A 27,460-nucleotide genomic window follows, 5' to 3' on the forward strand; every position below is an offset into this window, starting at 1 on the left:
GAGACTCATGATTCATGTTAGCCCATAGCGATTCCTATAACTCTAATGCTTTACGTTCCTCTGGCTCTCAGTCACTCTGATATAAGGGGAATGATGAATGTTGTGAAAGGCTGGCCGAAAGCCTTTAAATAAGGAAGGATTGATACAAAGCTGTTGCGTCGTCAGAGTTTAGCAGGCTGTTTCTCCATTTGTCTTCAGTCAGTCACATATTAGTAGCTTTAAAATATCTGTTTTCTATGTGAATATATAGTAAAGTGTAATTTATTCCTGTGATCAAAGCTGAATTTTCAGCATCATTACTCCAGTCTTCAGTGTCACATGATCCTTCAGAAATCATTCTAATATGATGATTTGCATATATGCTAAACCTAACCCTATACATATATATATATATATATATGTGTGTGTGTGTGTGTGTGTGTGTGTGTGTGTGTGTGTGTGTGTGTGTGTGTGTGTGTAGTCAACTCCAGAATTATTGGCACCCTTGGTAAATATGATCAAAGGGGGCTTTGAAAATAAATCTACATTGTTTATCCTTTTGATCTTTCATTTAAAGAATTCACAAAATTCTAACCTTTCATTGAAGTAAAAGAATGGATAGAGTTCGAGGAAAATCTCATTATGAAATAAATGTTTTTCTCTAGTTCATGTTGGCCACAATTATTGGCACCCAATTACTGCAATGTCCTTTTGCCGAGATAACAGCTCTGAGTCTTCTATAACGCCTGATGAGTTTAATCAGAGATCATTCCTTCATGCAGAATCTCTCCAGATCCTTCAGATTCCAGCTCCATGTTGGTGCTTCTTCTCTTCCGTTCACTCCACTCATTTTATTTAGGGTTCAGGTCAGGGAACTGGGATGGTCATGGCAGAAGCTTCATTTTGTGCTCAGTGACACATTTTTGTGTTGGTTTTTTTTATGTTTGTTTTGGATCATTGTCCTGATGGAAGATCCAACCACAGCCCATTATTGGATTTCTAGCAGAAGCGGTCAGGTTTTGATTTTTATCTGTTGGTATTTGATAGAATCCATGATGCCATGTATCTGAACAAGATGTCCAGGACCTCCAGCAGAAAAATAGGCCCACAACGTTAAAGATCCAGCAGTATATTTAACCGTGGGCATGGGGCACTTTTTATCCATGTGTGCACCAAACCCATCTGGTGGGTTTGCTGCCAAAAAGCTCTTTTAGTTTCATCTGACCGTAGAAGCCGGTCCCGTTTGAAGGTCCTGTTGTGTCTGACAACTGAATATGCTGGAGATTGTTTCTGGATGAGAGCAGAGGATTTTTCTTGAAACCCTCCCGAACAACATGTGGGGATGTAGGAGCTGTTTGACCCCAAGACTCAACTAATCTCTGCAGTTCTCCAGCTGTGATCTTTGGCGAATCTTTGTCCACTCAGACTCTCATTAGGATGATTTAGACACTCGTCCTCTTCCAGGCAGATTTGTAACATCTTTAGTTAACTGGAACTTCTTAATTATTGCCCTGATGGTGGAAATGGGGATTTTCAATGCTTTAGCTATTTTCTTACAGCCACTTTCTATATTGTGAAGCTCAACAATCTTTTGCTGCACATCAGAACTATATTCTTTGGTTTTTCTCATTGTGATGAATGATTAAGTGAATTTAGCCTTTGTGTTTCCTCATGTTTATTCTCCTGTGGAACAGGAAGTCATGGCTGGACAATTTCATGTTCATGATCACACTGATGTGCTAAAACATGTAAATATGAATGGGAATATACTTCAGAGATATTTTGCTCATAAGCATTTCTAGGGTTGCCAATAATTGTGGCCAACATGTATTGGAGAAAAAACATTCATTTCATAATGTGATTTCCCCCCCACTTTCAATTCTTTTACTTCAATGAAAGGTTAGAATTTTGTGCTTTTTTTTTTTTAAATGATTAGATCAAAAGGATAAACAACGCAGATTTATTTTCACAGCCGCCTTTGCTCATATTAAACAAGGGTGCCAATAATTCTGGAGTTGACGACAAACAGGTATGATTTTATCCTTCTCTGACACACAGGAAAGGCTGAACCTGTGAATGCTGAAAAGATTGCTGATGTTTTGACAGTTTCAGCCAAAGAGCTTCTTAAAGTCTGTCAGTGTTTTATCTGCTCGCTTCTCTGACAATCACCCTCTTTCTCCAGCCGCTTCAGATCGCCGTTCGCTCTCAGTTGTCTTTCTGTAAACGTAATTATTTGACAAACCTCACAAGGTTTGTGATACTGTACGATCTGCACGAATCACAGTCATACTGATGTTCAACAGCTTGTGTGATATTGCTGAAATACAGACTCGTTTATATACACACAGCCTATTATTTCCACTGTATGCCATTAGTAAGTGTTCAGGCAGGTGACTGTGAAATCACAACAGCTAGAAGTCATAAAGATGAGATCATATTATCTGGGGTTTGCCTTTTAAAGGCGCTTTCAGTCCTGCCATTAACCCAAATGCTAAGTCACTCAAGCACAAAACACAGCTAAAAATTATGAAATCCTGTCCACAGCTGAGGCCGAGTTGCCTTGACAACACCTGTGACTAAGAAAGACCTTACTGGACTGTCAGAGAAGGGTTTGTGTGACGCTTTAGCCGCGCAGGAGAACACAGTCTGTACGTGTGTGTATCTGAGCATCTCAACATCACCGCACACTTGAGAACTGATGTAATGTTCATCTGTTGTTTTTGGCACACAAATTGTAAGTGCGACTGATACTGGATTTCTCACATGCTTCATTATAACTGAACACAATTATTGAACTGAACTGAATCAACATTGAACTGAATTGATCTGAATAATGACTCTGTTGTGTTCTGTAGCGCTGCTTTACAGCACAATCTGAATTTTTTCTCATATCTGATGAAGTTTGCATCATTGATTCTGTTATTTTCCTGTTTATTACTGTGAAGCTGCTTTGAGACGATCTGTACTGTGAAGCGCTGAAGAAATAAAACTGAAGAATGAACCTTTGTCTGTGTGGAGAATGAAAGATAATGGACTATATTTTAGGAACGAGTGACAACATGCAATATTCCTCCCGTTTTATTACCGTTTTAATTATACTTCAGTCTGTCGTCTGACGGATGAGGCGTGGACGGGGTTACGACCTTCACACGCGTCAGTTTTCTGAAGATGAAGGACTTTCAGGGAGCTTCCTTTGAGTCGTTTGTTTGTGATTTAAATGAGTGAGAGCAACTTTATTTTGGTTGTTCTGTTTATCGGCAGATTTGATCAGTGACACATGAGTGATAAAAGCATCATTCATTTGATCTTTAAGCTCTAGAATTGAGTAAATCGCACTAAAAGCAGATGTCAAATGACTCAATTGAATCTCCTGCAGTTTACTACTAGCCAACTAGCATTAGCGCACACTAGCATGCTAAATCTGACTGCGTCTGACCGTGATGTAATGATGTCAGCTGGAAGCACAAGTCAAAGCCTCAATCAAGCCTCAAGCTAATCACAGGCTCCACAATGCTAACACAACAGGAACTCTTCTAGATCTCCTCTGATGAACATTAAACACTTACAAGTCGTTCCCTTTTTCATCTTGATCAGAGACGCATTAAAAAGCACTTAATTTCAACATTTACTCTCCCCATGCTGGGAACTAGAAATCCCCTGTCCATTTCAGCAAAGCTACAATAACACTACAGAAATTATTAATGTAGTTCCAGTGCAAATGAATTATGTAAACTTCTGTTTTATATATTTAAATGGATTGCAAAAATATAAAATTAAATTATGAGAAAGTTGTGTTGCATTAGTTCATTTTAATTTAGCAATTTGAGCAAGCATCATTCATTCATTCATTCATTCATTCATTCATTCATTCAGCTTGTTACAGCTCATGTTAGGTCAAAAGCTTAAGCTATTGTTTTTCTTAGAGATTTCTACAAAACAGGCACTTTTCAAACTCGAGGCATTATATATAAGGTAGATGTTCTTATACACGTACTGAATCTGACACTTCTGAGCTTGTGCTTTCTGCTCTTCTGCCTCCAGCATTGAGACGTGCGTTTGAATCTCTTGACGAAGCACTTTGTCTACAGCGACTCCACACACACATGCAAAAACACAAGGGACTGTTGACTTAAAAGAGCACACACTCCTGCTGTACTCTGAGTGTTTCGGGTCACTGACAGAGGGATGAGGCTCAGCGAAACAACTGCAACACTTCAGGAGAAAAACATACGGCAGGAGATATGCTTTTAACGCACACCGCCCAGACCTGTACGTCATCTTACATTGCATGCAGTTCAGTGATGAATGCAGATATAAGATATGAGGGCGAAAAATGAGGCATATTTTCATGAATATATACACTATTGCAAATGAGATATTGATTTCATGCAACAGTTCACTAAACAAGAAGTTAATATAATGTTACCTTTAGACACAATGTTGTCAGTATTGTCTCTTTTTGCTGAAGTTTTCCAATGAAATTATTTCCAAACAAAGCCAGAGCAGAACTGTTCACAGTGGTGTTTTATTACTGAATGAATCCGGGGTTTTTAACGAATCGAGTGAGTCATTGATTCAGTGACTCATTCATGAAGATGGTGTGTGTTTTTGATTTAAACGACGCTGCGCAGACCGATCAATGTATGCTATCAAAGTACCTTGACAACAATTCGAAAGCATACGGGGCCATCTGTTCTCTAATCGCTCTTGCAGTACTTTGATGATTTACACCATCGGTCTGCGAGCGACGCTTCACGTCAAACACACCTCTGCTCACTTACTCGTTCCTGAATGAATCGGCCATTTGAATGAATCGGCTGAATGAATGACTGAATGACTCATTCATTAAGACATCCCCGCCCCCGAAAACACGTACTGAGAATTTACATTGTGACCATTAAAATGTTTGTTCTATATAGTATGAATGAAATTCGGATGTACTACATCTGCCATGTTATCTATGGCCTCATGGGATAGTAAAGTGTCCGTCGAATGCACACTTCAGAATCTCAGCAGAAATAGTATTTCATTTTCGACAATGAATTCAAACATACTCTGTTGGCGTACTGTTTTTCACATACTATATAGTTAGGAAGTATTTGATTTCATACGCAGTAAATGTCTTGCCGCCACCTACTGGTGATTTTAGTTTCATATTTAGAGTATCATTTCATTTTTCATTCTGAACAGAATTAAATGTAAATATACCTATAAATGCCAGTTCAGATGCAGCTTCTGAAAGAAAAAATGTTATGGGCACATTATAACCTTAAAAGTTTGTGTAATAAATTCTATGTTGAATCAAAATATTTCTTTCTAAAGCTATTTTTTGTCAATGTTTTTCTCATCTAACACATTAAAGACTTTAAATTATATCTTGGGGGTGATTTCTAAGCCAAAACTGATGAGTGATTAATTTAGGATTAATTTGATTAATTAATTGGCACATCGTGTAATTAATTAGATTTAAAAAAAATCTAAATATGGGTCAAAGAAGAAAAAGGGTTTTCAATCATCAAAACAATAAATGTAATACAGCTTTGAATTGTTGTTGTTTTTCAGTACATCAAGTCAAGTCATCTTCATTTATACAGCGCTCTTACAATACAGATCGTTTCAAAGCAGCTTCACAGTGATAATATGAAGAGATTGTTTTGGCTTTTCAGCAGCTCTAGGAAGAAGTTATTATCAAGCTAAAGTAAGTCAGAATGGGTCCTGTTTAATTTGTTTGTTTGTTTGTTTCTCTGAGCAAAAATGAAATATCATACATTTTTACCATGATTCACAGAAGACACCCACTAAAATGTCATTCAGTGATATTTACAACAAAAAAAATCTATTTATTCCGTATTAAAGACTAATTACTTTTACCCCAAATGCTGATTACTTGTAATTTTACATTTTTAAAATTGGATTTTTTTTTACTCATTTAAAATGCAATAAAATTTTGTATGCTGACTTGTTCTTTTATATATTTTAATACGTACAAGTCAGAATAAGTATGTTTAAATTTTTACATAAATATAAGTGTTACACTGAATGACAATTGGAGCATTATTTCACCCACATTTTGACATTTTATTCTCCCAAAACATAACTTAAAAGTAGACGTTTTACTTACATTTAATGTGCTTTCTATGTACATAAAATGTAAATTTCTATTGATGCGGACATCTAAATGTCTTTGACCCATATATATCAATATATATCAATATATATAAGCCTAATTTGCTATGAATGGCCATTAGATGTTCACACGGAGTATAATGTACAATCCTTCAAGCATGAAGTTATTTGGCTGATTTCTACACTTTTCTACAAGATTCCCATGCTGCTCAACTGAAATGTTTTCTCAATCCAATATAACTAAGAGTCTAAAAATACATATTTCACACAGTCTACAGTGACTGTAATCAAAACTATTTTTCTGGTCAAGATTTATGTTCACAGTTGATTTGATATGAACAACATTCCAGTGCTATACTTTAATGCCTGATTTGAATATTTCCCTGTGGATATTTTCCAGTTATGATGCAATAGCATTTTCTACTCTTGCGTTTCATTTTTCCATTAATATGTTCACTTCCTTTTTTATATAGTTCACGTCCCAGAGCGTGCAGTGTATGTAATGTGAATGCAATCTTAAATCAAGTACGCATTCCTAAAGCACAACATGTCTTTTAAAGTCCAAGGGAGAATTTCACCAGAAGTGCTTGAATATTTCATTAGAGAAACTATGGATGGCATCGTAAAAAAAAGGAAAAGAAAAGAAAAAAAAAAATAGAACAACTAAGAAGCTGTAACTTAGCAACTGCTTTCAGCCTCCATAATGAGAGGATTGTGTAGGATGAACTTAAAAATATTCTAAATAATAAAAATAGTCCTAATGTTATCCCTGCTAATGAATGTATGACAACTGAATAACAATATGCTGATTTTGTTTGATCTTTTTTCATTTACTCAGTCCATAACCACACAGCAGAATAAATGTGCTGCAAAATTTAAAAAAACACTTTGAGCAAATTTGTAAGAGCTCTCTTCAAAATAGAGTTACATAATAGATTTGAACATCTCTGAAAACCCAACACAGGCACTTCACGAAAGCTGCTGAACCACGTGACTTATTCTGATGCCTACAATAGCATCATGTTGGTTTATTGAACTATCTAGTGGCATAATTACCACACTGTACAAGACATGATAGTGCTTAAGTACAACGTATGTACAGTAATTCATAGGAAAACGGTGTGCAATCTTTAAGGGAGAGATGGTGTCAGTCAAGTGCCTTTCTGAATCATTCATGTCTTCATCTCTCTCCAATCGAATCCAGCTGCTTCCGTGAGATTAAAAGTCATGGCACAGAGAACATGTACAGGGTGTCCTGAACACTGCAGTTTAAAGCAGCTTCGAGAAGACGGTATAATTCAGGACAAGGCGCATGTATTCCTTCTGCACTTGCTGGAGAACAAGCAGACAATCTGTCACATAACAACCTTTAATGCTTTAAATGACTTCCTATGACAGCTGTTTTACAGTACTTGCAAAAAGTCTGCAGGAACTGAAATCAATGAAAGCATGCAGCAGTGAGAGATAGGGTTCAGACTGCTATAGGAAATCTATTCAGTGCTGTTTGCAGATTTTGTTCAGCATTTTCCGCACACAGACCAAATAAATCCATGCAATGTTATATTCATATAAAAAGGCTATGCAACTATGTCAAAAGGCACGTAAATATAAAAGCTGATGAATAGGTGTGGTAATGTGTGTAGGGAGGAAATAGAGAGAGAGAGAGAGAGAGAGAGAGAGAGAGAGAGAGAGACGGACAGTGACGCCAGTGTTTGATGCGGGCGCGAGAGACTGTAGGCGGACCGTCAGAGGAGTGTGTTCGGGATAGGAGACCGACTAACACTTCACTTCACCTCGGCAAGAGCAACACACCGACCGGAGCATTAAAGTCAAGGTAAGAGCTGATCAAGACTGACTGCACTGTTTATGTAACTACATAAAAGCGATGGAATGAGAAGTGAACGAGTTGATCAATTTGCATCATCGGTGCACGAATTTATTTATTTTTTTATTGTTATCAAGATTTTTAGCTTATGTAAGGGAATTATATATATATTTATATAGAAGCAAAATCACAGAAAAAAAAAAAAAAACTACAATCGAAGTCAACAAATAGCTTTTAATGCATTCAATTGTTTTGATGTTTATTGTCCCTAGTTTGTCCATTAAAGCATCGAATGCAACTGCAACACATTTGCCATATGTGACCGATATATTGCCATATATGCAGTGATTGAACATGAGAAAACAGAATGAACCACAAGAAATGCGTTTATAGATAAAAAAAAAAAAAAATGCATGGCTAATAGAAAGAATTCTGGCACTGGTGATCGCTTTGGTCTGATGCATGTGTCAGAGTTAGTGTCTAATCATTTAATTAGCTAACAATTAAGTTTGTGTCTACTTCTTCCCTCAGCAAGATGAGACTCGACATGTAAAGGCTCGTTCGACAGGAGTTCGTCGGGAATCGCCCAGCTGAGCCGAACACTAACCCACGATGAGGACAGAATATTTCAGTTAAATGAATGGCGCCTTTCATCAGAACCTCCACATCATCAGAGATGCAGGGCAGAGCCGCCGTGAGAACCGCAGAGGATCAGTGCGCCTGAAGCCCACACCAACGCGAGCTGTCCAGGGTCCTGAAGACGCGCCGCGCCATGGGGATACGACACTTTCTGCTGCTGCTCATTTATCTGGACCCGCTCAACGTGTTTTGCACACTGACTGCCAAACGACCCAAACCGCCGCCCAGAAAGACTCCGAAGCCGAAGGAACTGAACGAAACCACCGTCGCACCGTCCGCGTCCACGCAGCGCATCACGGAGGTCCGTCCGGTTCTCACGCACGAGACCTGCCTGGGCTACTACGACGTGAGCGGCCAGTTCGACAAGGAGTTCGAGTGCAATAACACCGACCACCGCTACTGCTGCGGCTCGTGCTACTTGCGCTTCTGTTGCCAGTTTAAAGGCAACCGGTTGGACCAGAGAACATGCAAGAATTACCACAAGCCCGACTGGGTGAAAACTGTGCCCCCATCACCTGTCCCGACAGGTGATACTTATGACCCGAGCATGGACCAAACGAACACCGCGGTCTACATCACCTGTGGTGTCATTGCTTTTATTATAGTCCTTGGGGTTTCGACTAAAGTCGCGTATGACAAAGCAACCCAACCACCTCAGGAAATGAACATTCACAGGTGAGCAGCACACCTTCATTCTCCTTTAAAAGCTCTAGTTTTCTGACATCAGATGGTCATTTGCATATTGGAGCTCTGGAATGATTGATCACATTGCAAGTGAACTGGATAGAAGTGCTCTGGCCATCTGCAGGATCTGCTGCTCCTTTGTTTCTCCATACGGAAGATCTCACGTTCTAACAGGGCTGCATGCGATCACGGTTTTAACATGCATCTGTAGCACTGGTGCCAAGCAAACACCTTTCATTTTGACGTTTGGGTGAGAAGGTTTAGGGTTCGTTACAGACGCTTCAGTTTTCTCCTTCATTTGGTGGAAGCACAGATTCACGACAGCATCAAGACGCTCCAGGGTTTGTTGCGCTGGATTGGCAGCTCTGATGCGAGGCCTTCAGAATATTTTAACTGTTCCCTCAATCTCCAGTTTGGGATTCGGATATATTAGATGTGATTGTAAAATTACTTTCCCTAACCTGTGGGTTCATAATATCTGTTGTCTCACAGTTGTGCTGATGCTTCTGTTGCAGAAACCTTTAAGAGTGTAGAATAATGTGATAATATAATGCATACAATGCAACGCTTCTTCCTTCATGCCATATCAACGGCTGGCTTGAACACAGAGCTTTCAGTTCACATTTCACAAACAGGTAAACGTATAAAAGCTCATTTAGTCGGACGTCTTGTTCTTGTGGTGGAAATGATAAAAACTGGCCTGTGGACTGTATTATAGAGTCAACACTGGAACAAACAAACAAACTGAAAATGTATGGAATATGAAAGTGCGCTGTTGACTGCAGGCTAACCAATGCAAAAATAATTCAATTTCTCAGGTAAACATGAGTGAACAGTGACTTTCATAATGCAGCTGTGAGTTCAGATCCTCTGGGCTTCCTGCATTTACCAGGTGAATCGTGATGATTAAACACTTATTTATAGACGTTCTTCCTTTATTTCTGTACAAATCCAGTCGAATTAGAGTAGAGAGTAGCTGGAGGTAATCTTCCGCCCGAACGTCGTAAGCTGTTGTTGTTTTCTTCATATTTCTCCAATCTTCTCCACAGAGCCCTTGCAGACATACTTAGACAACAAGGACCAATTCCTATATCTCAGTACGACTGTGAGAACTTTGCGGCGATGAACAGCTCATCCAAAGACGACACGCCACAGCGCACGGGCTCCAAAAACCACTACACCCCCGTTCACAGCTCCAAATCCAATCACGGTAAGCGGCCTGATGCTATTCAGACACCTCTTGCCAGTTTCTTCCCAGGTTTGTAGCGTTTGATCTTGATGGATGCGGTCACTGTAATGAAACACGTGACTGATTTACCTGAGCTCTGTTCCTAAAGCTAGTGATCCTAACCAACACGCAACCTCATAAGAGGCCAGTTTGGAACAATCTACATAGGCAGCAACCATAATAATCATGAAAACGCATAGTGTGAAAAAATATTGGAAAAAAATGAACAATCTAAACTGTTTTATCCTGTTTTTTATTGTTATTATTTATAAAGCATTTCTCCGCCATCTTGGATTTTTTTTGCTCGAATGCATGCACTCTGGGATAGCGGCCTGAACGTTTTGCCAAAGCGAGACATCAGAGTTGGCAGCTTAACTAAACAAGCTACCTTTTGGAACTGCAGCCCTCCTATGATGCCTTAAAATGCCGTCTCTGTAGGCAGCTGGCTTGGCTTTGGAACGAGCGCTGGACAAGCTTCAGTCACAGTTATGATATTGGCTAATATGAGCAGATATATCAGGGGCTCGTGTTGAATCGCGTATGTTGTTCTGCAGACCGTGTGCCAGACGCCCGTCAGTCAGATGGTTGATATTTCATGCTGATCTCATTGCAGCATGTCTTCTGGCCGTGTGATCCGCCAGGTTAACTCTCGGTCTGACTTCCGCATGCCATATTTACATGGGAGTCAATTATAGATGAGCCGTACGGATCCGCACCCTCTCTGTTGCGTCGGGATTGAAGGCTGCGCTGAATTTCATTACGTTCAAGGTCAGGAGAGACTTTGTTGGATGTTCTCATGAGTTATGATCACACAAACGGCAGTTTTGACTTAAGGGAGATAAATGTCACTCATATGGCAACAACACCAAACTGCAGGAGATTTATGTCGAACACCAATCCCTCTAGAAGATCTATAGCTCTTGAAACCCCTTATAATGCACTTTAAGGGAGATTTATGCTGCCTAGTTTCCTTATCCTCATCACAGTGACCTTGTAGTGCAGGATGACGTAAATGAGAGCGCTTGACCCCTGACCTGGGATCAGGGTCGATAAGGCAGCGGAGGTCACGAATCAGCCGAGATCTTCTGGCTCTTTTCTCCGTTCATTAGCTGCGGCAGGTTCAGTGCAAGTTTGACAGCATTTGTGGTGTGATGATGATTTCCACAAAACAAAAATGAATTTTGTTGCAAAAGTTTAGGTTTGAGGCCAATTTTGGAGGATTTCAACACAAAAATGTGATGCTTATCATTATAAAACAGCTCTTACATCATTCTTCTGTTAAAGAGTGGGTTTCATTTGAGCTGTAAAGTTGTTCTCATCATTTTTATGGTCGTTTTGGGGTTTTAGTCGTTATGTTGTCATGGCAGCAAAGTTAATCTGTTACACAAAGAAGGTTAGTATGTCTTTTTTTCACCCAAATGTGTAAAACTATTGAAACAGTGTGTATATTTTTAAGTTTACAAATTGACCCATGCACTTCTATCGTCAGTGGATCGTCAGTGTAAGATAGATTTTTGCTTTTTCAGAATTATGTTTGGTTTTTACTCAGAATGATTTCTGTGGTAATCAACATGATTCCAGAAGTGCTGAAACCCTTCAGCGTGTGCAGCTGTGTTGTGTTGTATTCATGTGAGCCGCTGCTGTGTTCTGGGTGACTTTGTGTTGTCAGCCATGACTGAGTCGAACAACATCTCGTTCCCAGGCAGCGAGGCCAATATTTTCACCAGAGACCCCCGGTCCTGTCCCGGGCCGACGTTGAGGGCCAGCGACAGCCTCTACAGAAGCGTGTGTAATTGGAGTGCTGTGTACTGATAGCATCTACTGAATCAACTCAAAGAGAAAATGCATGTTCACACGCCCGGATGAACAAGAGCGAAAGACTTTGTTTGGTCCAAAATGATGTTTATGACACGATCTCGGTTTTCACTGTCTGTGAATAATTAGAGTTTTTATACTATGAAACACAACTGGACTCTCTTTATCCAATCATACAGAATGCTGTTATAAAACGGCAGCCGTGACAAAGTGTAAAACATGCTTCGCTTATAGAGGGATGAACACCGAATCTCAAGTGACTAAAGAATGATTTGACACTGAGAAACAAGCATGCATAAAATATTTCATTAGAAGTATCCCTGAACAAATAATAACAGAGCCTTTCTCCCAAAATAAGGATAGAAAGAAAGAAGCGCAGTGAATGTGTTTCTGTAGGCGTTTGTGTGTATTTGCTCAAATATTGCTTTAAGAGATCAGCATTGCATGCATAAAATTTGTCTGGCTTATTAAACTATGATGTAATTAGTTTAATTAACATGTGGAGCGCCAATGGGCAATTTCATAATGATACAGCTCTACACATTTCTGAACTTATAGCCTCCTCACCGCTACACTTAGCAATTAAAATCAAAGTTGGACGGGCTATACAGTCTTGTTGGAGTAATGGCTGTGATTTCTCCCTGCGGTTTGCGGAGCCTCACCTGCGTCCTCACACGCAGACGGCGTGTTTCTCTCCAGCGCACGTGTGTCAGAGCGCAGCATCAAGGACTCTCACTAATGGTTGCCGTTTTCATTTAAACTGCATCTCAGATTCTCGCCCTTATGCCAAGGTTGAGCACTTTTTGGGATTTCCTTAGGGGGGCAATATAACAGCCTGTTAAATTCTGCTACATAGTCAGTAAAGGCACGGCATAATGAATTCTCGGCAAGGCGGCTCACCTGTGCGCGAGATGCTTTGGGCTTCTTGGGGTTTAGAGTGAAAGAAGTTTATTGTGGCTTTATTGCGTTCTGCACCCCCTGCCTCATGTTCATTTATTTGATTCAGAGGACTGTGTCAGGTCTTACTCTTACCTCAGTGCTGTGTTGCTGTTGTTTTCTGTTTGTCCAACTGTTCCTAGTGATCCGAAGCAAAAGCGTCTTTGAGGCTGGAACAAGCAGGCTCTCAGTATGAGAATATGACAGTCTCTGTAAACAACATTTTAACTCGGCGCTTCCAACAGCTCAACCTTTTGATTCTTCAGCCTTGTAATTCCTGTTGTGCTTCTCATTTAGCTGTGAAAAGCACACATTATTGATTTCAAATAGCCGTGGATTTATTGGATGGTTAGATTAATTAAACGCAACATAACATGAGAAATCAAATTTTGCCTTGATCTTTTGACATATAAGGGCTCTCTGTACCATTAAAACAGCCTGCAAGTTTCATAGATTAAAACATCCTCCTCATTATAATCAAAGCATTTATTTAATCAAGCTCCAAAAATGGCTCGTTTTGATATTGTGGGATTTTTGAAGCCACACCGGCAAATACATTTGCATATGACTACCTCCAGAGCAAGACATCGACCAATAGTTATACGTCATCACACCATAGACCACGCCCACTAGCACCACTGGTCCCCGCCCCCTGGTGTTCAGTCTCTTAACGGCTGTCATTTGCCTTCACTGGGTGTGTGTCCCGTCAGGAGCAAACAGAAGCCATTATAATGCCTGATGCTGTCTACACTGATGAGGTTTACAGATGTGTGTTCAGTTTCTGAGGCACAGTGTAACGGAGAGCTCACAAAGAACCGTTAGTTGACAGATGAAGCAGCGACTGTACTGGATCTGACAGCAGCTGCATCACAAACCGTCAGTAAATGATTTCATAATGCTTTGTCAAATGACGGTTTTATATGGATAACGTTTTCAAAACACTCACTCACGTGCAATAGCGAGGGGGCGTCGATACAGTTTTCCTCTGTAGTGACGTCAGCCAAACACAACAGTGGCTGTTTACCGACACGCAGCTCCTTAAAAACAGACCATTTCAGACCGAGGGTCAAAATTGACGGATGAAAATAATTGTTTTTTCAGCATATGTATATTTTGTGTGTGTGTGTGCATTAGCATTATAAGTGAACCTCAATGAAAATTCAAATATAAAAAGTCCACGTCATGACCCCTTTAACTATTAACCCTATAAAGCTGCTGTATCATGTCTGATAGAGTCTCTAAATGATCAACACGATCTGATAAACCCGTATCACACAATCTCCTGCAGTCCTTCTGTCTCTGATTGATAGTTTAGACTTTTTTTATCAAGTAAAAGTGTTTTAATTGTAAAACCTTCATCTCGTGCATCACATATCTTTCTGCTGTGAAATCTGCACTGATTTTTATCAAGTAAACATAAGAATAATTTCGATATTTTTTGTAATATTTCAACTGGACTGAAGCAGCTTTAGTTTACTTGATTATACCATTTTTTTTTTTTATAAATATCTTGAGTATCGAATATGATCATCATCTTTTCAGGAAGCTTTATTTGTTCATCTCTCAGTCAGCATTGTATTGAATTGCATTATGTTTTAAAACTACAGAACTTCTGATCATAAAGCATTTAAATATCATCTTACTAAGACATTATTGGCAGATATTGATATTTACTGTATATGCATTTAAAGGTGCCGTAGAACGTGTTTTTAAAAGATGTAATATAAGTCTAAGGTGTCGCCTGAATGTGTCTGTGAAGTTTCAGCTCAAAATACCCCATATATTTTTTTTTTATTCATTTTTTAAACTGCCTATTTTGGGGCATCATTAGAAATGCGGCGATTCAGGCTGCGGCCCCTTTAAATTCTCGTGCTCCCTGCCCACGGAGCTCTCAACTATAATACAGTGCATAAACAAAGTTGACACAGCTAATATAACCCTCAAAATGGATCTTTACAAAGTGTTCGTCATGCATCATGTCTAATCGCGTAAGTATGGTATTTATTTGGATGTTTACATTTGATTTGGTGCTATGTGGCTAAAGCTAACATTACACACTGCTGGAGAGATTTATAAAGAATGAAGTTGTGTTTATGAATTATACAGACTGCAAGTGTTTAAAAATGAAAATAACGACGGCTCTTGTCTCTGTGAATACAGTAATAAACGATGGTAACTTTAACCACATTTAACCGTACATTAGCAACATGCTAACGAAACATTTAGAAAGACAGTTTGCACTAAAAATATCATGATATCATGGATCATGTCAGTTATTATTGCTCCATCTGCCATTTTTCACTATTGTTCTTGCTTGCTTACCTAGTCTGATGATTCAGCTGTGCACAGATCCAGACGTTAATACTGGCTGCCCTTGTCTAATGCCTTGAACATGGGCTGGCATATGCAAATATTGGGGCGTACATATTAATGATCCCGACTGTTACGTAACAGTCGGTGTTATGTTGAGATTCGCCTGTTCTTTGGAGGTCGTTTAAACAAATGAGATTTATATAAGAAGGAGGAAACAATGGAGTTTGAGACTCAATGTATGTCATTTCCATGTACTGAACTCTTGTTATTCAACTATGCCAAGGTAAATTCAATTTTTAATTCTAGGGCACCTTTAATGTCAGTATCTGCTGTAATATTATAAAGATCTCACTGATTTACATCCATATAAATATCAGCATCTGCAGCAATTTGCATATTTTTGCTCAGTTTGAGTCTATGAATGAAACTGAGCTGTTTTATCTTAGAAATATTCTCATTATATCAGATTATATGAGCCATAAAAGCCTGATGTATCAAATATGATAAAAACATAAAACATGTGCAAATTTTTTTTTTTTTTTTTTTTTAGATTTCTTAAAAATATTTTGTCTAAAGGGTTAATGAAACTGATATTTTTTGGTCTATTATTTCATATGTCAGGCTTTACAGGGTTAAACTTGCATTTGCATCAGTGTACAATAGTATTGTAATGTCAATTTTCAAGAAGGAAAAGTGCCTGCAGGTTTGAATCGAGATGATGGAGAAAACCTCATGTCAGGATTGTCATGTTTGGCTGGACAGTGTGAACAGTTTTGGGAAGGAAACATTTGAATTCTGCTGTGATCTGTTGGCACAAAAAGGCCAGAAACACGTAGATCTGATGCCTACTTCTGAGTGAACACTGCTGCAGTAAACTCCCAGATGGTGCTCAAGGTTAGTGTTATGCTGCTATTTCACTGATAATTAGAACGTCAGGAATAAATATAAGACCTCAGACAGGGCCGGCGTCTAATATTCTCATGACAGAGAGCAGCGTGTGTTGTGTTGACAAGGTGACTTTACCTATGAATTATGGAAAGTCGTAAGTCTTGAAATGCACTGGGAATTTGGCTTGTTGTGCTGCTGACGGCTGTTTACCTCAGATGGCGATCTTCTACATGTGATGCTCTGCTGTCGTTCACAGGAGCACATTACTCGAAGGAGAGCACTCGAGGAGGCGGCCACGACCTTCACAACTTCATCTCCTCTGGCTTTGTGACGCTGGGCCGAAGTCACGTCAAAGGTAACATGATTCTATATTGCTGCTTAATGACTGAAAACGTTTGTTCGTAACAAACGAGGTGTGAAAAGCAAGCAAAGATCTAACATTTTATTTTTGCTGTGCTGGCTAGAAACTCGCAGTGAATCTGGCTTGATCTGAAACTCTTGTTTTTACTTGCTTTAAACTCTTTGAAGAGAGCTGCTGAACTAATTGGTGGATTCAATAGACAAGAATTTAAAAAGGGTCATGAACTATTTTTAAGAGGAACAATGTTCAGTCCTCGCTTTTCAAAACAATCACTGATCACAGATCAGGCATTAGAATGAAAATGTCGTGGCATTACTCTCAGGCCACGTCTTTCTGTGAAACTGTGACTGGTTTACCAAAGAATCCACAGGGAAACTAATAATGCTCTACACTTTCCTATCATTAGGATCCTTCAGAAGGTTGTTTTTAGTCCTGTGATCCTGTTGTTGTAGTTCTTCTGTCTGTCCAATCTTATGCTGATATATGCATCTCTATTACATAATAAAAACCCAGAAGTAAAACACCTAAAGAGTCGCTTTGGCAACATGGTTTAAAAAAAGCTGTTTTTGGACTAACAAAGAAGTTTCAAGCTCTGATTCTTGCAGTATGTTTTATAGTACAATGACCTCTTACATGTCAAAAGATCGGTTCATGACCCCTTTAACATTGAGTAGTGTCACTGAAGGCATTTCCAAAAGAAGCCAGAGATATGAACTTTACATGTTGCCAAGAAACAAGCTGACTGGAACAGAGTATGTGGGCGGAGCTACAGAGATCAGAGCTTTCAGTGGTCAGTCCGCTCCGCTGTTCCGCGTTTTCCGCTCCTCTCTCTGCGGACACTGGTGAGAGAAACCCGCTCATGTGACACCAGAACTGAGTTCACGATGAAGTTTTGCAACCCTGCTATCAAAATTTGGGATATGATTGAATGCACTTTTAAACCTAGCAATAAACTTTAAATAAACATGAAAATTAAATTTTATTTCATTATCAATTCAATAGAAATTCCAAACACAGACTGTATCATGTGGATCTGATACAGTAAAAGTCGGAGTGGTCAGTATCGGCTCGCTGAAAATGAAATAAGACCTATTCTCTTAAAAGACTTTTTAACTTACACCATGTATCTTATTTGAAAGATTTTCTACTAAAACCAGATTTTGTGTGTGTGTTTTGAAGGGTGTGTGTACCATCATCTCAACATCTGCAGTCCAACATGAGTAATCTGAATGTGCTATAAGCAGAATGTGGAAGGTTTGCACCAACTGCGTGATTTTTAACACGTACATAAAACATTAAGCTTCGTCTAATCGCCGGCGGTGAGTTGACTGACGTGGCAGCCTTTCTTCATCCCACACACAGGGTCGCTCATGTACAAACCTTCCACATGTGTCAGTTCTCACTTGTGAAGCAGCAATTAATATTCATGCGCTCTCCGCTGACTCAGACTGGAACAATGAATCCACTCTCTGTGCAGAAGAATCGCTCGTGAAAACCTGCCAGTATTAATGGCATTTCTGTAAGTGCTTTAACGGACGAGGAGAAGAGGTGACATGTGTTGGCATCTTTTTTTGGCCGTCAAAATGTTGCATGATAAGCGTGTCTTCAGTGTCTGAGACGAGCACAGAACAGCTCTTAAACAGCGTATTCCAGGTTAACTCGCAGTGATCCACCAAAATAACTACGAGAGGACAAGACAATCTCCATTAGGACTGCAATTTCATTTCCTCCAGTACAATGCATTGACCTGAAATCCATTTATTTTTCCCTGTCTGTCTGCCTCCAACCTGCTCGAGACGTTTGTTTTTTTGGGTTATGTGTCTTTAGTGCCCTTTTCACAATGCCCTATTCAGCCATCTCGTGGTGGTGGAAGGGCCGGCTATTTTTGTTAGTCATGAAATATGAGCACAAAGGATATGGACGCTGCTGCGGGGCGAATGCTTTCCAGACTGCTGCGTTTGAACATGACAAAAACACCTTTCATTTCTTAGACGGCTGCTGCAATATGTACGGCCCTGATTGCAATGTTTTCTTATTGACATTTTGTTTTTACTCTGGACAAGTTTGTCTTGCTTTATCTCATTTACAGGGACCTTATTCCTATTCTTGAGGATTTTTCGGACAAATGTTTAATACATATATCTTCTAAAAGTTATTGTTTTAAAAGTGCACTTGCATATAGATGGCTTTAAAGATAATGAACTATGTAACACGTTCAAACTATAAAGGTAAACGTGGGAGAAACTGTTTTGAAATGAAACTGCTGACGTTGAGTTTCTGCAGCATTCGGCTGTATGGACCAAGACAAACTTGATGTGGATTAAGACGAGGCTGTACTGTCCTAAGACTGTTTTTGTTCATCCATTTAACAATCGATGCGTGTTGTACACAGCAGACTGTTCGTCTCACAGCCTCGTTTTATTCGTGTTGAATTCAACACGCCGTACCGCCTGAAGTCCACTGACGACAGTGATCACGTTTGACTCGTTCCAGCTAAAGCATCGTCTCGAACACGTCTCTCCTCTTGATAATGATGCACTGAGATCAATGGCGTTTCTTTGATTCTCTCTCTGTCACGATCAGCGGTGTGAATCGGATGGGCCGGCGGTCCTCTCGATAACAACAGCAGACATGTTGAGGAATGCTTGATAAATTGCTCTATTTTGGCTCTTTCTCTCTCAGTCTTTTCTTCTGATTGTTGCCATGCTACCAGTTCTCATCATCCTCACCTCTTTTGCCTTGTGCTCCAGAATAGTCCAGGTTTTAAGATTCACCATGGTGATTAAAAGGTCGTTGAGGCAAACTCTCTAGCTGTGCTAAAACAGACGGTTGAGTAATCATAATCACAAAGAGGCTGTTTGAAGGGGTTGTTGTTCTCCGCAGGTCATGGAGAACATGCTTCACATGCGGCTGATCGAGAAAACAACCTCCTCGGTCAAAAGTTCAGTCATGCGTGTTTGTGTCGTCATACGTGAACCTTTTTTAAAGGGTCTGAGTCAGTCGAGGAAGAGTTGAAACCGAGTTTCTGAAGTTTGTTCCCAATCAGAATATGATTTTCTTTTGCATTAAAGGAATAGTTTACCACAATCATTGTTTGCACATATTCATTTTCCAAACACAATTGCAGTTTTTTTTCTTCTGTGGAACACAAAATGAGAAACTTCCTTTTTAACATCTGTTATGAATCACCAAAAACACCAGAAAAGTATTACTTGCATTATAAATCTTCTGGAGCCATATGATGGCTTTGTTTTGGATGACTGTTACCAGATCAGTGAGTCAGTGAGTTGAACTAGGGAACCGAATCAGTGACTGAATCATTATTTCAATGAATCAGTTCATTCAAATTGGATTGAATGATTTGTTCACAAGTGACTCAAAGATTCATTCCCAATGTTTCTGGAGTTCACTGTAGATGAAGATTTCCTGTGAACTATAACATATTTATATGGACCACATGCTTCTTTTTTGGTTGTTTTTAACAGACGTGTTCACTATAAACTATATAACGATTCTGTTTTGTTCCACAGAACCTGTCCTACAGTGAGTAAAAAACAGAACAGATAAAGAAAACAGTAGAAAAGCTTCTATCCGCAATGCTACACAATCAATGCAGCACTAATAATTATTCATGTCCGTATGTAAAGGACTCGTACTCGGAGTCACTGTCCATTCTCTGTTCACTCGGCTCGTTCCTGGAGAGGGACGGATATGATTGGTTTTCAAGGCTCTGACCTTTGCTTCTGCTCGGCTTGAATATAGAGCAGATCCCCGAAGAGATCGAGACAGTCCTTTCACATGAACTTGTTAATATGCGAGTCCTCGTGTCATCTTTCAATAGAGCCTGGAAAAGAAGAAGAAGTTGCGTTCTGACCCAATAGCACGGGGAATTCAGCAGTGGATCTCATCCCGTTGTGTTCTGTTTGCAGCACATTATAGGCATGTAAGCCTGTTTCCACCTCAGAGTAAAACATTTATTTCTCACATTTCTGCAACTTCATGTAAAGCAATCGTGACTTTGTTTCTCATAATTGCAATCTTGCAATATGACTTCAGATCATGCGATGCATCTTTATGTTCTGCAATTGTGACTTTACTGTACATATCTCACAGTGTGATATATACTATATATACACCATATACCATATATACAATAACTTTCACTCACAATAACCTTTTTCATATTTTACTCTGTGGTGGACATATGCTTCCATAGTTTGGTGATGCAAATAATAATAAAATTAATAAAAATCTCTGAAGTGCACTTAGTTGTTAATTAATAAATGTAGTTTGAGTTCATTTTTTATTAGACAGTAGACAGTTTGTTAACATACTTCACTGGAAAAAATGTAAATGACTAATTAAACATGAAAGTATTATGCACTCATTTAATACATTTCTTCTCATAGAGAACATTTTTCAGCATTTTCTGGTCAAGAATTAACCCTAGAGATCTTCATAGAAGCCCACTGAACGTTTATTTCTGAGCGTAATGTGGAGCGTCACGTTTTGGCCATCCATAAATGTTTAAGTGATCGTCAATCTCAGTCCTTTTTCCCTCTCTTTTGAAAAACAATCTCTTGAAATATCCATTCCAATAATGAAAGTCAGTCTGACTGATATTAAAATGCTCAGAAATTCTCTTATTATTCTCGAGCTGAGAACTCATTGGCATTTCTCCCATGACATGTTAAATATTGTCGATTTGCATATCAGTTCTGGAATATCTTTCGGACTGTTCGCTTTGATTGACGGCATCAGAATCGGATGGAATTTTAAACAGGCCATTTTAACATTATCATGGTTTGAGTTCAGTACCACATTTAAACCGACAGTGACTGGTTTGGTCTCGTCTGACTCCACCGGGATTGATCAGTTCCTGCGATCCCTGATTATTCTGATGCAGGGAATGATTATATCAGAATACATGCTTTGCTTTGATTGACATGACGGCATAACAACCGGTGGGTGGAAGGATTGGATTTTAAGTGATTTATCCGTGGCTGAAAAGTTATTAACGCACACCTCCTTCACTATAAGCAACATTAAACCAGCCTGACTGATGCCTGATTGCATTTATTATGTTATGGAAATACGGTGCCATTCGAGACCGGAGTTTGTGTGACTCAGAGCCTCTGGACGTAAATGTTTGTCCTCAAGCGGAGTAGATTTGTTATGCACAATCGGCTGGTGTTTGGAAACTGAACACCAATGGCTTTTTAACAGCGTTGAGGAATGTGCAATTATGCAAACAGAAGTAAACACATTAACTGGGGAAAATAAAAATAAGAGAAACAAGATCGATCTATCGATCCTGCTTGCCGTCTATTTCTGCAGCTTCATGCTGAATAGAAATCTGATTGGCCCGCTTCACATGGTCCTCTGATTGGCTGCGATTGAGTCACGCCGGTTTCGCCTTCAGTGTGGACGGAAAAGTGATTTCTTCAGCCCTGATCCTGCAGAGATCAGATCCAGCCGTAATCAAACTCTGGAACAGGCTGGAAATAAACTCTGCAGGACAGCGAGTCTCTGGAGCAGGGCTGAAGACTTCTGCTCTAGTGTTTGCTAGATAGAGGTGAGTCTGCAGGTAGTGATTAAAGTCAGTGGCAGGTGACCCGTCTGAACTGGCAGAATCCTTACCGGCAAATTCATTAGTGTGACGACGAACAGGAAAAGCCTCCCACTGTGTCCATAAACAGCAAAGTCTGTAAATGTCAGCGGAGTCGTCCTTCCGCTCCTCCGGTCTCACTCCATATTCCCTGAGCTCCAGGAACACAACAGGAAGAGGAAGTCATTTCTGATAGCCTTCCAGCTCTGTTTTGTGTCCATTCACAGAGAAAAGATGAGGGGTAATAAAATCGTGGCTAGTATTAACGAAGCACAAGAGATTCATTTTCTAGAAACTGAAACTGAAGGGCAAAATATTGTACCTGACGGCAGAGATGATTAGCGTTTTTTATCCTTTATTATCCCATATTTGAGACGTTTATGCTTTAGATTTTTATGTTTATAGAGCTTTTATCCTGATTTTGTATTGTTCTGCTGTGCTGAAAGCCGAGCTGGCGCGTCTCACGGGGGGAAAAGATAAAAGTCCCCATTAAAAATCAAGTTTTCTTCATGAAGTGTCATGAGACGATGAGAGGAGAACTAATATTGCTAGACTTTATTTGAGAAAAAATAAAAAATAAAAACAGTAGTAGGAGAATGGGGACATTCATGCAAATCCTTTTTCTTTTATATGCTAAAGGACTTTTATGCTAATTGACAGGTCTTCGGAGGGAGGTGAAATGTCTTGAGCGAGACAACATTTGATCATATACCTTTACATGTAGTCAGACATAGAAACACTATCTGAGGGTGATTAAGATGTTGCCTTAAATATTTCTGTGTGGTTATAGTTTTGATCTTTTTCATCTTCTCCTGTGACACGAATCCTTTATTTCGTTCTGAAGTGAAATACTCAAACCCAGAAATGTAAGAGAAACCAGAAAAAAATCCTACTAGAACCGCATGAAATTTCATGCAAGTTTCAACTGCGAAAAAGAACAAAAACTCTTGCCTTTTGAAATAACGTGAGCCTCATGCTGTTTTTTCAGCACTATGTGTTCTTCAGGGGTTGATGAGCTGAAAGTGAAGGAAGAGAAATGGACTGAGATGTTCGTGTTGGTTCGGCTGGACTAATACAGTATCAGTCAAGGACACTGTCGGCTTTTTGAGAGAGCTCGTTACAGTAAGTGCTGATATTTTATGCATTGCTTGGATGTAAATGGTGATGTTTGAGGAATCCGTGCGTCATGTGGGGGAAAGAGACGGATTTCGAGGAGCTGGTGTTGAGACGAATCCACTCGGCATGTCATTGAACTCCAGCCAGATGCTTCATACCAGCAGATTATTCACACGTAATGGAAATGAATATGTCACACTGTGCCATACTGATTAATTTCTCCATTTGATAAGATGCTTCCTTGTACTCAGTAAATGGCACATAATGATGCGGCTTGATTGTGTAGCTAAATCGGTGACATACGGTTTATTCGTAGCAGGACACATAAGCCATTTATCAACTGGTGTTTCTTCTTCTTCTCTTATATTGTGCATCAAGTGACGACCTCATACAGTAGCACACACAAACCATTATCAGCCCAAAACCGTCATGGGACGTGGAGTGGGTAAATATTGTGTTAGTATTAGCTGTAAGAGCAGGTGAATCTGAGCCAGAATCCTGCGGTTAGCTGCAGTCGAGGGGTTGCAGGGCTGCGCTGCGTGTCGAGCCTATCAACGCTCTTTATCCGTGACTGTATTCACAATATCACACAGCCTTTCTGCTTACATATGATATTCATGGATGATAAATGCACTGTATCTGTAGGGCTGTCGCTGGCAGGCTATAAAGCGACATACAGTACTTGAAAAAGCAGCGTATTCAATACGACAGACAATAAATTGTGGCTTTATCATTCGTCTCTTTTGTTTTATTAAGGTAATGCGGTAACACTGCCCTCGCTTCCCGATGCTGTAAATTGAATTATAAATTGTGTCGGTTCATATCGAAAGAAGACTTTCTCTCTCTCTCTCCGTCGGACGGACACAGAATGGACAGTAATCTCATTGTGCCTGTGGGATCTGCCGGACGAGTGTATATGGATACTCCTCAGAGCATTAATCGCAGCGCGAAACATCTGAGATTAGCGGCGCGTCTGAGCAGGAAAAATAATTTACAAACCCCCCGCCAACAATGCTTTCATGAATACATTAGGAGATGAAAGGCGAAGCGCAGGAGGAGACATGAATTACAACACTGTTTGCAAAGGCCGTGTTTTGAGTGTGTGAATCTGTGTGTTTGTGTTCCCGCTCATCAACTCGGTCCTGTTTCTCAACGGATGACTTTTATATGAAACGCTGGCACGAACGAGCTCCTACAGATGGATTTATGTGGATTACACACCATCAAGATTTAATGAGCTCATTCCAGATTGAATAAGTCGCAGCCACACAAGGTGACCTCTTTATTGCTGGAGACGTTCACCTCTTCATGCCTAATGGATCCGTGAAGTGAGTACATCATTTTTCAGGAAGGAAAATATAGATAATAATCTAAATCTTGACCTCGCGTGCGCAGAGCTCGACACCTGCCAGAAAAACGCTGCTTCAGGTTTGTGATCTATTATTCATATGAAGCTGAAGACAGTGGAAGGCAGAGCCGACGCGTTCCTCTCTCGGGGTTGAAAGGAAAAGTGCAGTTCGGTCTGGATCAGAACTAGATTTACAGCTCATATCCAGAACACGGCTTCAGTTCTGTATGTTTTGGGTGTCACGTGTAGAAGAACACGCACGACTCAAACGAATGCAGAAGGTCTTTTTTAATAATCCAGGAGAAAAAATAAATAGTGCAGCTACACTTTAACATGAACGACACCAGACGAGGAACAGAGTGAAACAGGGTTTCAAACAAACAGAACTAATCAAGACCAGCTGAACGCAATGATTAATTAATGGGTAACCTATAGGTGACAAACTAGGACATCGGATCAAATAATGACAGCAGACTTGAACTTCTATAACCTTTTTACGTTTTCATGTTTTTCACTTCTGCAGTAATCAATAATCGCCAGCATTAGGTCTGTATTCCAAAACATTCATGAACTAAAACCGTCTGAGATCAGAAAGAGGGGAACACTGAACAGCTTACGTAGTTTGCCTTTTTTATTTATTTTTGAAACAGATATTTTAACAAGACATCTTCACTTATTATTAAAAGGGTTAGTTCACCCAAAAATGAAAATTCTGTCATTAATTACTCTCCCTCATGTCGTTCCACACCCGTAAGACCTTCGTTCATCTTCAGAACACAAATTAAGATATTTTTGATGAAGTCTGAGAGCTTTCTGTCCCTCCAACACAACCACCAATCCAAGGTCCAGAAATGTAGGAATGACATCATTAAAGTACTCCATGTGACTCCAGTGGGTTAAACTCAGTTTATGAAGCGACACGAGTGCTTTGTTTGTGCAAATAAACTTACTTTACTTACTAAATAATATTATCCAAAGCGTGTTCACGCAACGACGTCAGCTCTCGCGTGAACACAACACGCGTGCGCCGCGAAGCTCTCGTAAACATGCGTTACAGATCAATATTTTTGTAAGTAAAGTGGTGGTTGTGTTGGATCTCTATGTAGGAACAGAAACCTCTCAGACTTCATCAAAAATATCTTAATTTGTGTTCTGAAGATGAACGAAGGTCTTACGGGTGTGGAACGACATGAGGGAGAGTAATTAATGACATTATTTTCATTTTTGTGTGAACTAACCCTTTTAATGTTTAAAAAACATCTGCCAAGTCATGTGGTGTGACCAACATGCAGAAAAACAACATGAAACAGGAAATGACATCATAGTCAGGAGCCCTGCAGACCCTCGTGACTGTGTGTCGACGTCAGTTCAGTCCGTCTCGTAAAATAAGACTGATATAAGACAAGGCTACATTTTTTTTGAGCATGTATTCAATGGGTAAGGAAAATATTTTGTTTCTTTTTGCTTGAAAACCACATGAAACCAACATGAATTCATATATGCGATCCTAAAATATGCAGTAATGCAGTACTGGACAGATATAAACTCAGCAAAACAGAAACATCCCTTTTTTAGGATACTGTATTCAGGCACGTGCACACATTGTCTGGGGGGCTTGAGCCCCTGCCCTTTTTCTTCCTCGAGAGAAAGTGCCCTTTTTCTGGGGTGCTTTTTTTTTAAATAAATGAATATATATTCTTGTTTGCACACAGCTTCCCTGTCAAACAAATATATTTACTGAATAATAATAATAATAAAAAATGACTACATATCAGGTCGGCTTTGTCGAGTTCAGATGCCCTCCCTCCGTGACATGCCATGACGAAATTCATTCCCGCACGCACACGCATCTCTTTCAGGTAGCCTATGTATGTTCACAAACATGTGAAATTTATCGGCCTACGTTTTACGCCGCGTTAATAGTTTGACCACCATCAGCGCCTCTGCCTGATTTGGTACTAATGCAATTTATGTCATATTATCATTTCAATTATGCATTGCGTTTTGAACCATGGTAATGATATCTGTAGGGCTGTCAATACCTGTCAATTCCATGAACGCGCATCCATGAACCGCATTATTAGACAGTTTTCTAAGGATGCACGATTTATTAAAACTATTTAAAAATCATAATACAGCATTACATAATGCTATTCTTAAATCTATGCTTAACACATCAATAAAAGTTTAAATCCTCGCTCTGTCTTTGCATGTTTGATGTCCACATATTCTTGTTGAAGAAATTACAGTGGCTGTAGCATTTCTATAAAAAAAAGTGGCCGAATATTATTATTTAACTAATATATTTTTAATTATAGTGGTTGGCTTTGATCGTGCTGTGCTGTGTAACAACAAAAATCAGCAGGGTTTTGGCGCCCTCTGCAGGCATTTGTTATAATATATAATGTATTTATAACATTTCAGGGGAAAAAGCTCTTGATGTGTTTAAATATGCAGATTGGCTTGTTTTGGTTAATTTAGAAGAAATCTACAGATGCAGACAGACGGAGGGAAGTAGGCTTAAAAGAAACACCATCTAAATGTATTCCAATAACACCAAAAGAATTAAAACGATTTATTGATTTGTGCAAAAT

At 39.5% G+C, this 27,460-nt stretch overlaps 1 protein-coding gene across 6 annotated transcripts in view; it reads left to right on the forward strand.

The window, feature by feature from the left end:
- Window positions 1-7,774: 7,774 nt before the first annotated feature.
- Window positions 7,775-27,460, forward strand: part of LOC125255631 (protein shisa-6) — a 46,798-nt gene continuing 27,112 nt past the window's right edge. For 4 of the 6 annotated variants that reach the window (XM_048171017.1, XM_048171018.1, XM_048171019.1 and 1 more), the window contains exons 1-4: window positions 7,776-7,939; window positions 8,462-9,244; window positions 10,303-10,463; window positions 16,690-16,788. In XM_048171017.1, the coding sequence (XP_048026974.1) occupies window positions 8,703-9,244; window positions 10,303-10,463; window positions 16,690-16,788 (802 nt within the window). In that variant the 5' untranslated portion in view covers window positions 7,776-7,939; window positions 8,462-8,702. Of the gene's footprint in view, window positions 7,940-8,461; window positions 9,245-10,302; window positions 10,464-16,689; window positions 16,789-27,460 lie in introns of all 6 variants that reach the window. The other 2 variants (XM_048171022.1, XM_048171021.1) reach the window with 2 other exon arrangements.

This window comes from Megalobrama amblycephala, linkage group LG20 (assembly GCF_018812025.1).
Source record: "Megalobrama amblycephala isolate DHTTF-2021 linkage group LG20, ASM1881202v1, whole genome shotgun sequence".
Classification (NCBI taxonomy): Eukaryota; Metazoa; Chordata; class Actinopteri; order Cypriniformes; family Xenocyprididae; genus Megalobrama; species Megalobrama amblycephala.